Below are 12,854 nucleotides of genomic sequence, written 5' to 3' on the forward strand. Positions count from 1 at the left end.
TGATTTTATGGACATCCTGTGATAGGAGACTGTATCGAATGGCCCCAAATGCTGGTTTTCTAATTATAGGCTAATTATGAATAAATAAATAAATAAATGAAAAATAACTATAAACACTGTGCCTTTCGTCTCCTTACTCAATTTTAGCGGCTGAATTTCATGACTGATCAGACAATTACAGTTGGCCATTTTGTGTATTTAAGCACGTTCTTAAATATTTAAGCATGCTCCTTACCATTCTCAAATATTGAGCCCGTTCTCAACTTAAAATTTGAGAATGCATACTTAAGAACCTTTGAGATACACTTTTTTTAAGTATATGCTTAAAGTTAAGCATATGCTTAAAGTTAAGAATTGAGAATGGTTTAAGAACCTTTGAGATACACTTTTTTAAGTATATGCTTAAAGTTAAACATATGCTTAAAGTTAAGCACTAAGAATGGGTTTAAGAAGTTTCGAGATTCCGGGGCCAGGCCTTGGTAATAATAGGATTTTATTAATTCAATCCTTACTTATAAGACAACAGTTTCTAATGGCCCGTTCAATATATTTCCTGTTTAGATAATATTTTTATGAAAACTGAACTAAAACAAGATGCAGAATATCTTTATTTTATGATGCATACAGGCAATGAGGTTATATTACTTGACAGCTTGGTTCTGCTGAACAATGAAATTATATTACTTGACAGCTTGGTTCTGCTGATTGTTCATATAAACTCAACCTCTGCAGAGCCTTGGGTTAGACAACATAAACAAGAGAGACCCAGCGGGCCTGTATCGCTCACCTAGATATGTTTAAAATAATTGCTATAAGTAAAGATATAGCACTCCATGGTAGGTGCTGTAAGTACATATAAAATTTCCGAAAGATCCATCCAGCACTTGAGATATAGCGAGAACAAACTTCAAACAGAGCCCCACCCCTAAATAAGGATAAAATCCCTTAACCCAGATGGTTGAAGAAGGATTTTAAAGGTTTACCTCTATTTCTCCTATTTGGCCCCGCCTTTTAGCCCCCTGGGAAACCACATCCACTGCTTATACAAAATTGAGTCCCCTTGGTCAATGGATGCTCCAGACTTAATTAGGATAAAATCCCTTAATCCCTATGGTAGAAGAAGGATTTTAAAGGTTTTACCTCTATTTCCCCTATTGGACCCCGCTCTCTGCCTCCAGGGGGGGGGGTAGACACGCCACTTACACAAAATCGGTTCCCCTTCTACCCAATGATGATTCATACCAAATTTGGACAAAATCCTGTCATTCGTACAGAAGAAGAAGGTATTTGAAAAATTTGCTATGTTTCCCCTATTGGGCCCCACCCTTCTGCCCCCAGGGGGGCCACACTTACTGTTTATACAAAATTGAGTGTTTTAAAGGAAAAGTTGACGGACGGACGACGGACGCTGCGCCATGGCATAAGATCACTTGCCCTTTGGGCAGGTGAGCTAAAAACACCCCTTTGTTTGCAGATTTTTCTGTCACACCCTAAAGGTAGGGGAAGATTCTATTAATTTTTTTTTTCATACATGTGGTCTTAAGATTCATACATACTATTCATGTGAAGGAAAAACAATGAGTTATCATATCATATGGAAATTGATAAAAAGAAATTAACTGTCAGTAAAAATTGAAGTTGTATNCTGTATCAGGCGATTACCAAAAGTGTTAATTACTACATCTGGGTTAGTATAACTCTAAACTGTATTATATCGGCAACATACATATCAATATATAACAACACAACATGCATATAACACACTTGTTTGATAATGTTTGGACGTAAGGGAAAAAAAATAGGCAATGATTTTTAGAGTTAGGAACTAAAAATTCAAGGTAGAGGGTACCATTGCATCAGTTGTAATCACAAAGAAAATTCCTACTTGGAGATTTGAAAAAAAGGCAAGCAAAAGGAGTTTTTCAACAAAATATAATTTACAAAATTGTTCTGATGCAAAAGAAATCAATGAGACCGAGATGGGAATCCTGGACTTCAGATATATATACTATTGCTCTTACTGATTGAGCTACCAACTGGTCAACAGAAGGGTCCTGGCCAATTGTGCTACAGTTATATCCAAACTACATGTAGAGGGAAAAGCTCAATGTAGTGGGACAGGGATCATTAAAACTTAAGATTTCATAAAAATTACAAAGGTAATAACATATTCTGAACTGAAAGTACCCTTTACCTTAACATGAACAGTTCATCATGATATGACACACGATTCAAATAATTACACAATGAACGAAGGACAAGTGAGTATAAAATAAGATATTATGTAGATATTTTTGCATAAAATTGAAAGCACTTACAATTGGTTAATTAAATGTTACTATATATCTTGGACATCATATTTTAAAACTTTCAAGTGGGAAAAAAGGCAATGTGACAAAATCTACCATGAAGCGGTACATAATATACCTACCACACGTTGAATTAATAGTTGTTTGTAAATGAAACATTTGTGAGTAATTGATGTTAAAGGAGGTATAATCCAACATACCTGGTAGATCAATAATGAAACCATGGGAAATAATCTGTTAATAATGGTGAATTAATTGTGATTACACTCACTCCACTTATAAAGGGGGCATAACTCCCTAAAATACTGTCGGATAATGGTTTTTATTCAATCAGTTTAAGCTCTCATAATAACCTTCCTATGTAGTTTGAAATAAATCCATTGACAATAAACAGGGATATGGAGCAGAGACCATTTCAGCAATTGAATAAAGGGGCATACCTTCGTAAATTACATTCAGACAATGGTGGTTATCCAATCATCCAAGTTTTCATGGTAATCAACCTTCCCATGAAGTTTGATATTAATCCATTGAAAATTACTCGGTTTGAAGTTAATCTATTAGAAATTACTCGGTTTGATGTTAATCCATTGAAAATTATTCGGTTTGAAGTTAGTTAATCCATTGAAAGTTACTCGGTTTGAAGCTAATCCATTGAAAATTACTTGAGATATCGAGCAGACACTGTTTCAGCAATTTATTAAAGGGGTATAACTCATTAACTTAGTCGGACAATGGTGGTTATCGAACTTGTCTGAACTATCGTGGTGGACCCCGTGCTTGCCTGTCCACACAATCGACTGCTCACGTGATATCATAATAGGTTCCGTTATTGGACTGGCATATTAAAATGTCTCAAAATTACTTGCAATATATATGACCCCTGTTGACATATTATTGTAACGTGTAATGTTTTAATCTATGCTTTTCTAAGGAAAGAATTAATTTCATTAAAAATAAATGTATCATCTATGTGTAGAGGGACCTGCTGATTTTATATCTCAAAACTGAGGTGGAAACATCTTGAATTGCCATCCAGAAAAGGTACAATCAAGAGAGCTGTAAATTATTCTTAGATGATATCAACTGAAATTCCTGAGATCAGTGTTGATGAAAACATACAATTTTATAATTGAATTGTAAAAACTGCCCTAATCTACAATATTTTATAAAAGATTTTGTAAAGAATATAAATCTACATGTCAGAGTACATTATACATACTTTCTGATTCTGATACTGAGTGATTCTGTATGATAAATTTCCCTGATACACTCGTGGAGTGATTCTGTTTCCCTGATAAACTGGTGGAGTGATGCTGTATGTCAACTCTCCCTGATAAACTGGAGGAGTGATGCTGTATGTCAACTCTCCCTGATATACTAGTGGAGTGATGCTGTATGTCAACCCTCCCTGATACACTCGTGGAGTGATTCTGTTTCCCTGATATACTCGTGGAGTGATGCTGTATGTCAACTCTCCCTGATAAACTGGTGGAGTGATGCTGTATGTCAACTCTCCCTGATATACTAGTGGAGTGATGCTGTATGTCAACCCTCCTTGATATACTCGTGGAGTGATGCTGTATGTCAACTCTTCCTGATATAGCCGTGGAGTGATGCTGTATGTCAACTCTCCCTGATATACTGGTGGAGTGATGCTGTATGTCAACTCTCCCTGATATACTCATGGAGTGATGCTGTAGCTGTAGGGTATGTTAAAACTCTCTGATATACTCGTTGAGTAATGCTGTTCAATCTCCCAGAATAGTTGCATTGGTATTAGTGATTGTTACACTTAATTTGGAAGTACTCATTTATGTTATAAATGCTTGCTATAGATCGTTTCAATGCTAAATGAATTACCAAAATATCATGAAGCATAAAAACATATTGTATATGGATATTATGAGCATGCTAACACAAGTACGTTTACAGTGTTGACGTTTTGAGCTAGAGAGAACCAATACAACAATTAACAAGATCCACAGGATATAAAGATCAGCTAGCTGCTATTCATAACCGTAATGTAAAAAAAATCCACACATTCCCTGCACATATTATTAATCAATAATATTTTTTGGATAAGAAAAAATTGCAAGATTTGAGTGTATTATATAGCCTTATACAATCACAAAATTACATTTATCATTGCCTGCTGACATATTTCATTACACTGATATTATTATCATTGTAAAATTTATGTCAGCAAATGTAGATTTGTAAATCTATCAGTAGATTAATTCATATGTTCTGTTAAGGAAAGCATAGTCCTTTATCTGAGGTCAGCCTGTGTTCCAACACAAAGGTGTACTTTCTTCTTTCTAAATCTAATTCACAACAACAGTAGCCATTTGCTTCTGTTAGCAGACTTAATAGGTTAACAGGTTCCTGTGCTTCACGATATCTTTTCACGACTTTCTTTAGACTGTGTACAAGCCAGCTGATTCTTTCAGGTGGATGAGGTACATAATCTGGGATTCCTTGCCCTTCATAAAACAAAAACAAACAAAAAAATAAAAATAAAAGGACTACATGTATTTACACAATTATAACCCCAAACTTCTGTCTTCCGAGGTTACACAGTAGACAAAAACATTCACTTAAATAAAGGTCAGCAATTTTAAAAACAGGAAAGCTACACGCAACCTACCTACAGGACACCCGTAGACAAGGAGGAAGTTTGTTGGACAGTGGATCATTCTGTCTGTATAAGCATCTGCTGGTATTGGAGAGAATATCTTTGGGCTAGGATCACCTCCAGATCTAGATTCGCTAATTTTGTGTCTTGCTTCACTTTCGTCATCATCTCCAGCACTGCCGTCTCCTCCACCATGCACAGCAGATTCACCTACAACTAATTATGATGGAAAGACCTCTACATAGATATTTACCATCAAGCCTTTCATACCAGTATGACTATTAATCCTTTCACCACTGTAGACCATAATAGACTCATCCAGATCAATGCATGGTAGAGTCTACTAAAGTTACATAGAGGTGAAAGGGTTAAGCAAGAGATACAAAGTTTGAAGTAATTACTGCAGCAGTTCTGGAGCAGTAGAAAATCTCTCGGTCATAATAGAGGTCCACAATTGGCCCCACAATTGAGAACTAAGAAACTGATACAGAACATGTATATCCAGTTTGGAGTCAACATTTGCAGCCATATAGTTTAATGCCTCTGACTTTGTCGGTATGGCCCTGTAAGTGCTTGTTGAATCTTGCAGTGATTTGACCTTCGACTTAATTGTTACCTTGATCTTGGAGGTATGGATTTAAGAATGGTATGTGACACACCATCTTGCACACAATATGACAAGTTGCTGTGAACTTCACGATGCTGATGTGTGTATATATGCCCCAACCTCTTTAGCCTTTTACCAAGGTGGCTGGGGTTTGATTCCCTGATCGGATGTGAAGGTATGAAGTCACCTGCCTGACCACATGTGTGTCCAGTTTCCTCCCATATAAGACCCATAACATCCCAGCCAACAGAAGTGATTAAATAAGTTTTAATAACTTGTTTCATAATTGTTGCAAAATAAATTAAGTTTATATTAACATTTTCAGCCATCTCATTTATATTGAATTGTAAAGGTTCGGTCTAAACAATATGCTTTGCTAGCAGTTCAGAAATTACTGCCGAAATAAGATGCAAGGTAACTGCTATTTACCTTCTATATTTCATTGGAGGTATATTAATAAAATCTATTACCTGTAACTGAGCGAGATCGGGTTATCTCAGTCAAGGGCTAAAATTCAGAAACATTATCCCAACTGAGGCGTAAGCCAAGGTTGGGATGTTACATAATCTTAGTCCGAGACTGAGATAACCCGATCTTGCTCAGTTAGTTTGAAAATAAACTATTCAATTTTGCTAAAGACTACAAGTATTCCATCTGGGGCTTCATATAAAAATGGCCTCTACACTACTTCAGCTACATTTGAATGCTTCTGCGTAAAAATGTAGCCCGTCCTTACAAAGAAGACAACATATTTCAGTGTAGATTATAATTTATCTTCAACATATAAGATTTCTCAACATCAAAATAATACTTTTAACGACAGACAGCATATTTATAATGCAGATTATCAATTTCAAGCTGTTAACGCGTGGATGAATACATTGTAGTGTAAAAATTCTGCAAAATGTCACATAAAGGTACCAGACAGATCGGACGAGATAGAAAAATCTAGCATGGGGTATGACATGGGATATCTTTGTCTTAGGAGCGAGAAAATTAAACTCTTTCCAATGAAACTTTACAGACAGCAGTTAGTATATCATGAAATTATTTTATTTTTTGTTGAGATTCAAATTATTTTCTCTGACTTTGGTTGAGATGTAACATTGGTGATAGGAAATCAAGGTTTTGGTTTGGGTTTACATGGTTGCAAAAAATAAGGTTATAAGGTCATATGAGGAGAGTGGAAGGCAGAAGCTACATAGCTCTTAACTTCCAATGAATATTACTAGTAAAGAGAGCAAAACATCTTTTTGATTTCATATTACATGTATATTGATAGTGGAACTCATATTTCACTGGCAGTACATGCATACAGTGTTTTCAGTTATATTAGGGTACCCAGTAGTACAAACCTTGGAATTCAGCACCTAGATCTACCTGATCTACACGACCGTCAAATCTGCAAGCCTGTAAGATAAAATAACAACAATTATCAATAATTGTAGGCTTAAAGGGCCTGTAGCATTGCACTTACCTAACAAATTAAGAGAGCATCCCATGATTCAAATATTAATAGCTCTTAGAACTTAAGATATAGTGTTTTTAGCTCACCTGGTCTGAAGGACCTAGGTGAGCTTATGCCATACCGCAGCGTCCGTCGTCCGTCGTCCTACGTCCATCGTCCGTCAACTTTACACAACTTGTCATGAACCACTAAGCGGATTTTAACAAAATTTGGTGTGGAGCATCCTTGGGTAAAGAAGAGCCAATTTTGTATAAATGGTGGGTCTGGCCCCCCAGGGGCCTGAGGGGCGGGGTCCGATAGGGGACATATAGCAAATTCTTCTTTAAAATCCTTCTTCTTCTGTAGGAATGAAAGGATTTGGTCCATATTTGGTGTGGAGCATCCTTGGGTAAAGGGAAACCAATTTTGTATAAATGATGGGTCTGGCCCCCCTAGGGGCTGAGGGGCGGGGCCCAATAGGGGAAATATAGCAAATTCTTTAAAATCCTTCTTCTTCTGTAGGAATGAAAGGATTTGTTCCATATTTCGTCTGAAGCATCCTTGGGTAAAGGGGAACCACTTTTGTATAAATGGTGGGTGTGGCCCCCCTGGGACCTGAGGGGCAGGGCCCAATAGGGGAAATAGAGGTTAAACCTTTATAATCCTTCTTCTGCCATAGGGATTAAGGGATTTTATCCTAATTCAGTCTGGAGCATCCTTGGGCAAAAGGGACTCAATTTCGTATAAACAGCAAGTGTGGCCCCCCTGGCGGCAGAAGGGAGGGGCCCAATAGGGGAAATAGAGGTAAATCTTCAAAATCCTTCTTCTTCTGTAGGAATAACAGGATTTTGTCCAAATTTGGTATGAAGCATCCTTGGGTGAAGGGGAACCAATTTTGTATAAACGGTGTGTCTGACCACCCTAGAGGCAGAGAGGTGAAATAGGGGAAATAGAGGTAAAACCTTTCAAATCCTTTTTCTACCATAGGGATTAAGGGATTTTATCCTTATTTAGTCTGATGCATCCTTGGGCCAACGGGACTCAATTTGGTCTCCCAGGGGGCAGAAGGGCGGGGCCCAATAGGAGAAATAGAGGTAAAACCTTTGAAATCCTTCTTCGACCATCAGGATTAAGGGATTTTATCCTTATTTAGTCTGGAGCATCCTTGGGCTAAGGGAACTAAATTTTGTATAATTGGTGGGTATGACCTCCCTAGGGGCATAGTAGTGGGGCTCTGTTTGAAGTTTGTTCTCGGTATATCTCAATTATGCAAGTACTGGATGAATCTTTATGAAATTTCATATGTACTTACAGCACCTACCATGGAGTGCTATATCTTTACTTCATACCAAATATTTTAAACATATTCAGGTGAGCGATACAGGCCCTCTGGGCCTCTTGTTAATAAATACTTCCTTCCTGTTTTCCAAATTTTCAACAGTCCTTGGATATAATCATACCTGGTAACTAGAATACACACATTCTAGGCTAATTTACACATAACCATATCTACATTTATACATAATCATAGCTACATTTACACATAACCATAGCTACATTTATACATAACCATAGCTACATTTATACATAACCATAGCTACATTTACACATAACTATAGCTACATTTACACATAACCATAGCTACATTTACACATAACTATAGCTACATTTACACATAATCATAGCTACATTTATACATACCGGTAACCATAGCTACATTTACACATAATCATAGCTACAGTTACACATAACTATAGCTACATTTACACATAACCTTAGCTACATTTATACATAACCATAGCTACATTTATACATAATCATAGCTACATTTATACATAACTATAGCTACATTTACACATAGCTATAGCTACATTTACACATAACCTTAGCTACATTTACACATAACTATAGCTTCATTTACACATAACCTTAGCTACATTTATACATAATCATATCCACATTTACACATTACCATAGCTACATTTATACATTACCATAGCTACATTTATACATTACCATAGCTACATTTACACATAACCATAGCTACATTTATACATAATCATATCCACATTTACACATAACCATAGCTACATTTATACATAACCACAGCTACATTTATACATAATCATAGCTACATTTATACATAACCACAGCTACATTTACACATAACCATAGCTACATTTATACATTACCATAGCTACATTTACACATAACTATAGCTACATTTATACATAATCATATCCACATTTATACATAATCATAGCTACATTTATACATAACCATATCTACATTTACACATAACTATAGCTACATTTATACATAACCATATCTACATTTACACATAATCATAGCTACATTTACACATAACCATAGCTACATTTATACATAACCATAGCTACATTTATACATAACCATAGCTACATTTATACATAACCATAGCTACATTTATACATAACCATAGCTACATTTATACATAACCATAGCTACATTTATACATAACCATAGCTACATTTATACATAACCATAGCTACATTTATACATAACCATAGCTACATTTATACATAACCATAGCTACATTTATACATAACCATAGCTACATTTATACATAACCATAGCTACATTTACACATAACCATAGCTACATTTATACATACCGGTAACCATAGCTACATTTACACATAACCATAGCTACATTTACACATAACCATATCTACATTTACACATAACTATAGCTACATTTATACATAATCATAGCTACATTTATACATACCGGTAACCATAGCTACATTTATACATAACCATAGCTACATTTATACATAATCATAGCTACATTTATACATAACCATAGCTACATTTATACATAACTATAGCTACATTTACACATAACCATAGCTACAAAGACATAATCATGATTATATTTACACATGATCATACATACATTTACAAGATATACTTTGGGTGTAGATGGGTCTGGAGTTGAAATTATTAGATCTGTAAGTTTGACATATGTACCATCGATGCCTTTCAACATTTGGTGTCCATCAGAAACATATCCATGAGTGGATATGAACCAAAGAAAAGATTTTAAGTCTTTTGTACATAGATGTTCAGCATCTGAAATTGCAATAAAACCTTTATTGATTTAAGAACCTTTCTGTTTTTATGTTAATGTAACTTTGTTTGTATGTATAATATTTAATATTTTACTCTTTTTGTGGGTAGTTGTCAATAATTAAGCAAACATGATAGCTAGCCTTTCCGTCTAGCAGGTATACTAAACATTTCAGTGGTTAACTCATTCACCCCTGAAATTTCATAATGAACTATTCCATCCTTTGATTTAGAAGAGTTCAAATTTGTCTTCAGGGATGAATGAGTTATACTCACTTATGTTCACTGCACCCCTGGAATATGTCATGACAAAATCAATGGCACATTGTTAGCAACTTTACTGGTTTTAGGTAAAAAAACAAAGAGCCTTAATAGCTTATCTGGTATTTTATTTTCAATTCAAAAAATAATATTTAAACTTATCAAATTGTATTAAAAAATCAATGGCACATTGTTAGCAACTTTACTGGTTTTAGGTAAAAAAGCAAAGAGCCTTAATAGCTTATCTGGTATTTTATTTTCAATTCAAAAAATAATATTTAAACCTATCAAATTGTATTACAAAATCAATGGCACATTGTTAGCAACTTTACTGGTTTTAGGTAAAAAAAACGAAGAGCCTTAATAGCTTAATAATCTGGTATTTTATTTTCAATTAAAAAAACCAAAAAAACCTTATCAAATTGTTTGCTATCACCTTGAACATTCAAAAGGAACAAATAATTGTGATACTTAGCCTCAATCTCAAGGTCACATGCATTACAGAACCAATCCCATTCCACTCTTGTCACCAATGTGATTTACCTACCTTTTGCGACTATTTCCATTTGTTTCCTCGTCAAATTTGAGCACTTCAATACAGTAAAGTTGAAAGGAGGTGAAGACAGCATCATTGTCATTACTTTAAGATCTGTTTTAGCACCGGGGAGCTTGTCATTCTCCCAGGGAAACTCAAAGTTACCAATGATGACAGCTAAGTTTCTTGGAGGTTTTGGCTTCAAGATGCTGGTATACTCTCTACAGTATATCATGAAAGTTATGACTGTAGTTATACAAACATCAACCCTATGTTACATATCAATTTATGACAATGGTTTTTAACTGTCCTATAAGCAGCATATTCCACAGTATCAGAACAGATCGGAACAAACAATCTGTAAAGCTTTTCAACACATACAAATTACAAATAACTTTACATATATTGACAATACCACTCGTGTTTATCTAACATATCCAATTGCACAAGTGCATTGCATGAATGGATATATTTCAGGAGGACCCAAATTTTATATACATATCCATTGGTGCAATAAACAAGCAAATCTGACACATCAGCTGAACATGTATGGTATTACTTTTAGTACAAACTTACATTTTTTTCTTTATGTTGATATTGCATATGATATTATCAGCAAAACATTACTCATCATTACCGTATGAAAAACAATGGTGGACAAAACTACACCAAAGACAACAAGAGTAACGCGGGGCGGAACAATATACGCCCGTCGAATGCCACATAGTGTTATATACTTTCTTACATTGAAATAAGATCTGCATCATTCTAAGAGTGGTTAGCTGACATGCTATAAACAAGAGGCCCAGAGGGCCTGTATCGCTCCCCTGGATATCTAAGCAATCATGGCAAAATATTCTCAAAATGAGATCCAACAGGGTATGCCAGACCCCAAGGCCAATCCTTTTAGCATATCTGTATTAAATTTTTCATGCCCAGCAATTTTATGTATGGTTATGGGGTGGGAATCTCAACCGTTTCAAGTTACGACCTAGGGGTTAAGTCTGCAAAGGTGGGGCAGATCCTGGGATCCATTCTAATATCATGACTGCATTAGTCTCTTTATGCCTAACAATTGTATTTAGTTTTGGGGTGGGGATCTTAACCATTTTGAAGTTATGACCCAGGGGTTAAGTCTCCAAGGCTGGGGCAGACCCATCGGCCATCCTGGAAGCATATGTGCATTCATTTCTTTATACTCAGCAATTGTATATATGGTTTTTGGGTGGGGATCTTAACTATTTCCAAACTGTGACTAAGAAACTAGGTCCCTAGGGGTTCAGTCAGACCCCAGGGTCTATTCTAATATCATGACTGTATTCGCCCTTTATGCCCAGCATTTGTATATATAGTTTTGGGGAGGGGATCTCAACCATTTCAAAGTTATGACCAAGGGACTATGTCTCCAAGGGTGGGGCCAGACCCTAGGGCCATCCTGGAAGCAACTGTGCATTCTTCTCTTTATACTCAGCAATTGTATACATGGTTATACTGTGGGGATCTCAACCATTTCCAAGTAATAAACTTTTTTTGGCCCCACCCCTTAGCCCGGGGGGTCAGCAACAAAATATGTACAATTTTGAATCCCTACCTCCCATGAATGCTTCCGACCAAATATGGTCGATATCCATGGCACAGTTCTACAGAAGAAGTCGTTTATAGCAATATAGCCAAATTGCCCCCTTTTGGCCCAGCCCCTCAGCCCTCTGCGGGGTCAGCCCCACCATTTGTACAATTTTGAATCCCCACCACCTAGGGATGCTTCCAGTGAAATATGGTTGATATCCATCTCTTAGTTCCAGAGAAGAAGTCGCTTAAAGCAATTTAGCCAAATTGCCCCCTTTTGGCCCAGCCCCTCAGCCCCCTGGGGGGTCAGCCCCACCATTTGTACAATTTTGAATCCCCACCACCTAGGGATGCTTCCAGTCAAATATGGTTGATATCCAT

The 12,854-nt window shown here is 36.1% G+C and overlaps 1 protein-coding gene across 1 annotated transcript in view; it reads right to left on the reverse strand.

The window, feature by feature from the left end:
* Positions 1–1,651: 1,651 nt before the first annotated feature.
* LOC110449862 overlaps positions 1,652–12,854 on the reverse strand; it is a 17,439-nt gene continuing 6,236 nt past the window's right edge. Inside the window, exons 3-7 of the mRNA XM_021496998.1 lie at positions 10,920–11,128; positions 9,939–10,114; positions 6,910–6,964; positions 4,960–5,163; positions 1,652–4,795 (exon numbers count right to left, since the gene is read on the reverse strand). Coding sequence (XP_021352673.1) covers positions 4,563–4,795; positions 4,960–5,163; positions 6,910–6,964; positions 9,939–10,114; positions 10,920–11,128 — 877 coding nt within the window. The 3' untranslated portion in view covers positions 1,652–4,562. The remainder of the gene's footprint in view (positions 4,796–4,959; positions 5,164–6,909; positions 6,965–9,938; positions 10,115–10,919; positions 11,129–12,854) is intronic.

The sequence above is a fragment of the Mizuhopecten yessoensis genome, unplaced genomic scaffold (genome assembly GCF_002113885.1).
Source record: "Mizuhopecten yessoensis strain PY_sf001 unplaced genomic scaffold, ASM211388v2 scaffold4835, whole genome shotgun sequence".
Taxonomy (NCBI): Eukaryota; Metazoa; Mollusca; class Bivalvia; order Pectinida; family Pectinidae; genus Mizuhopecten; species Mizuhopecten yessoensis.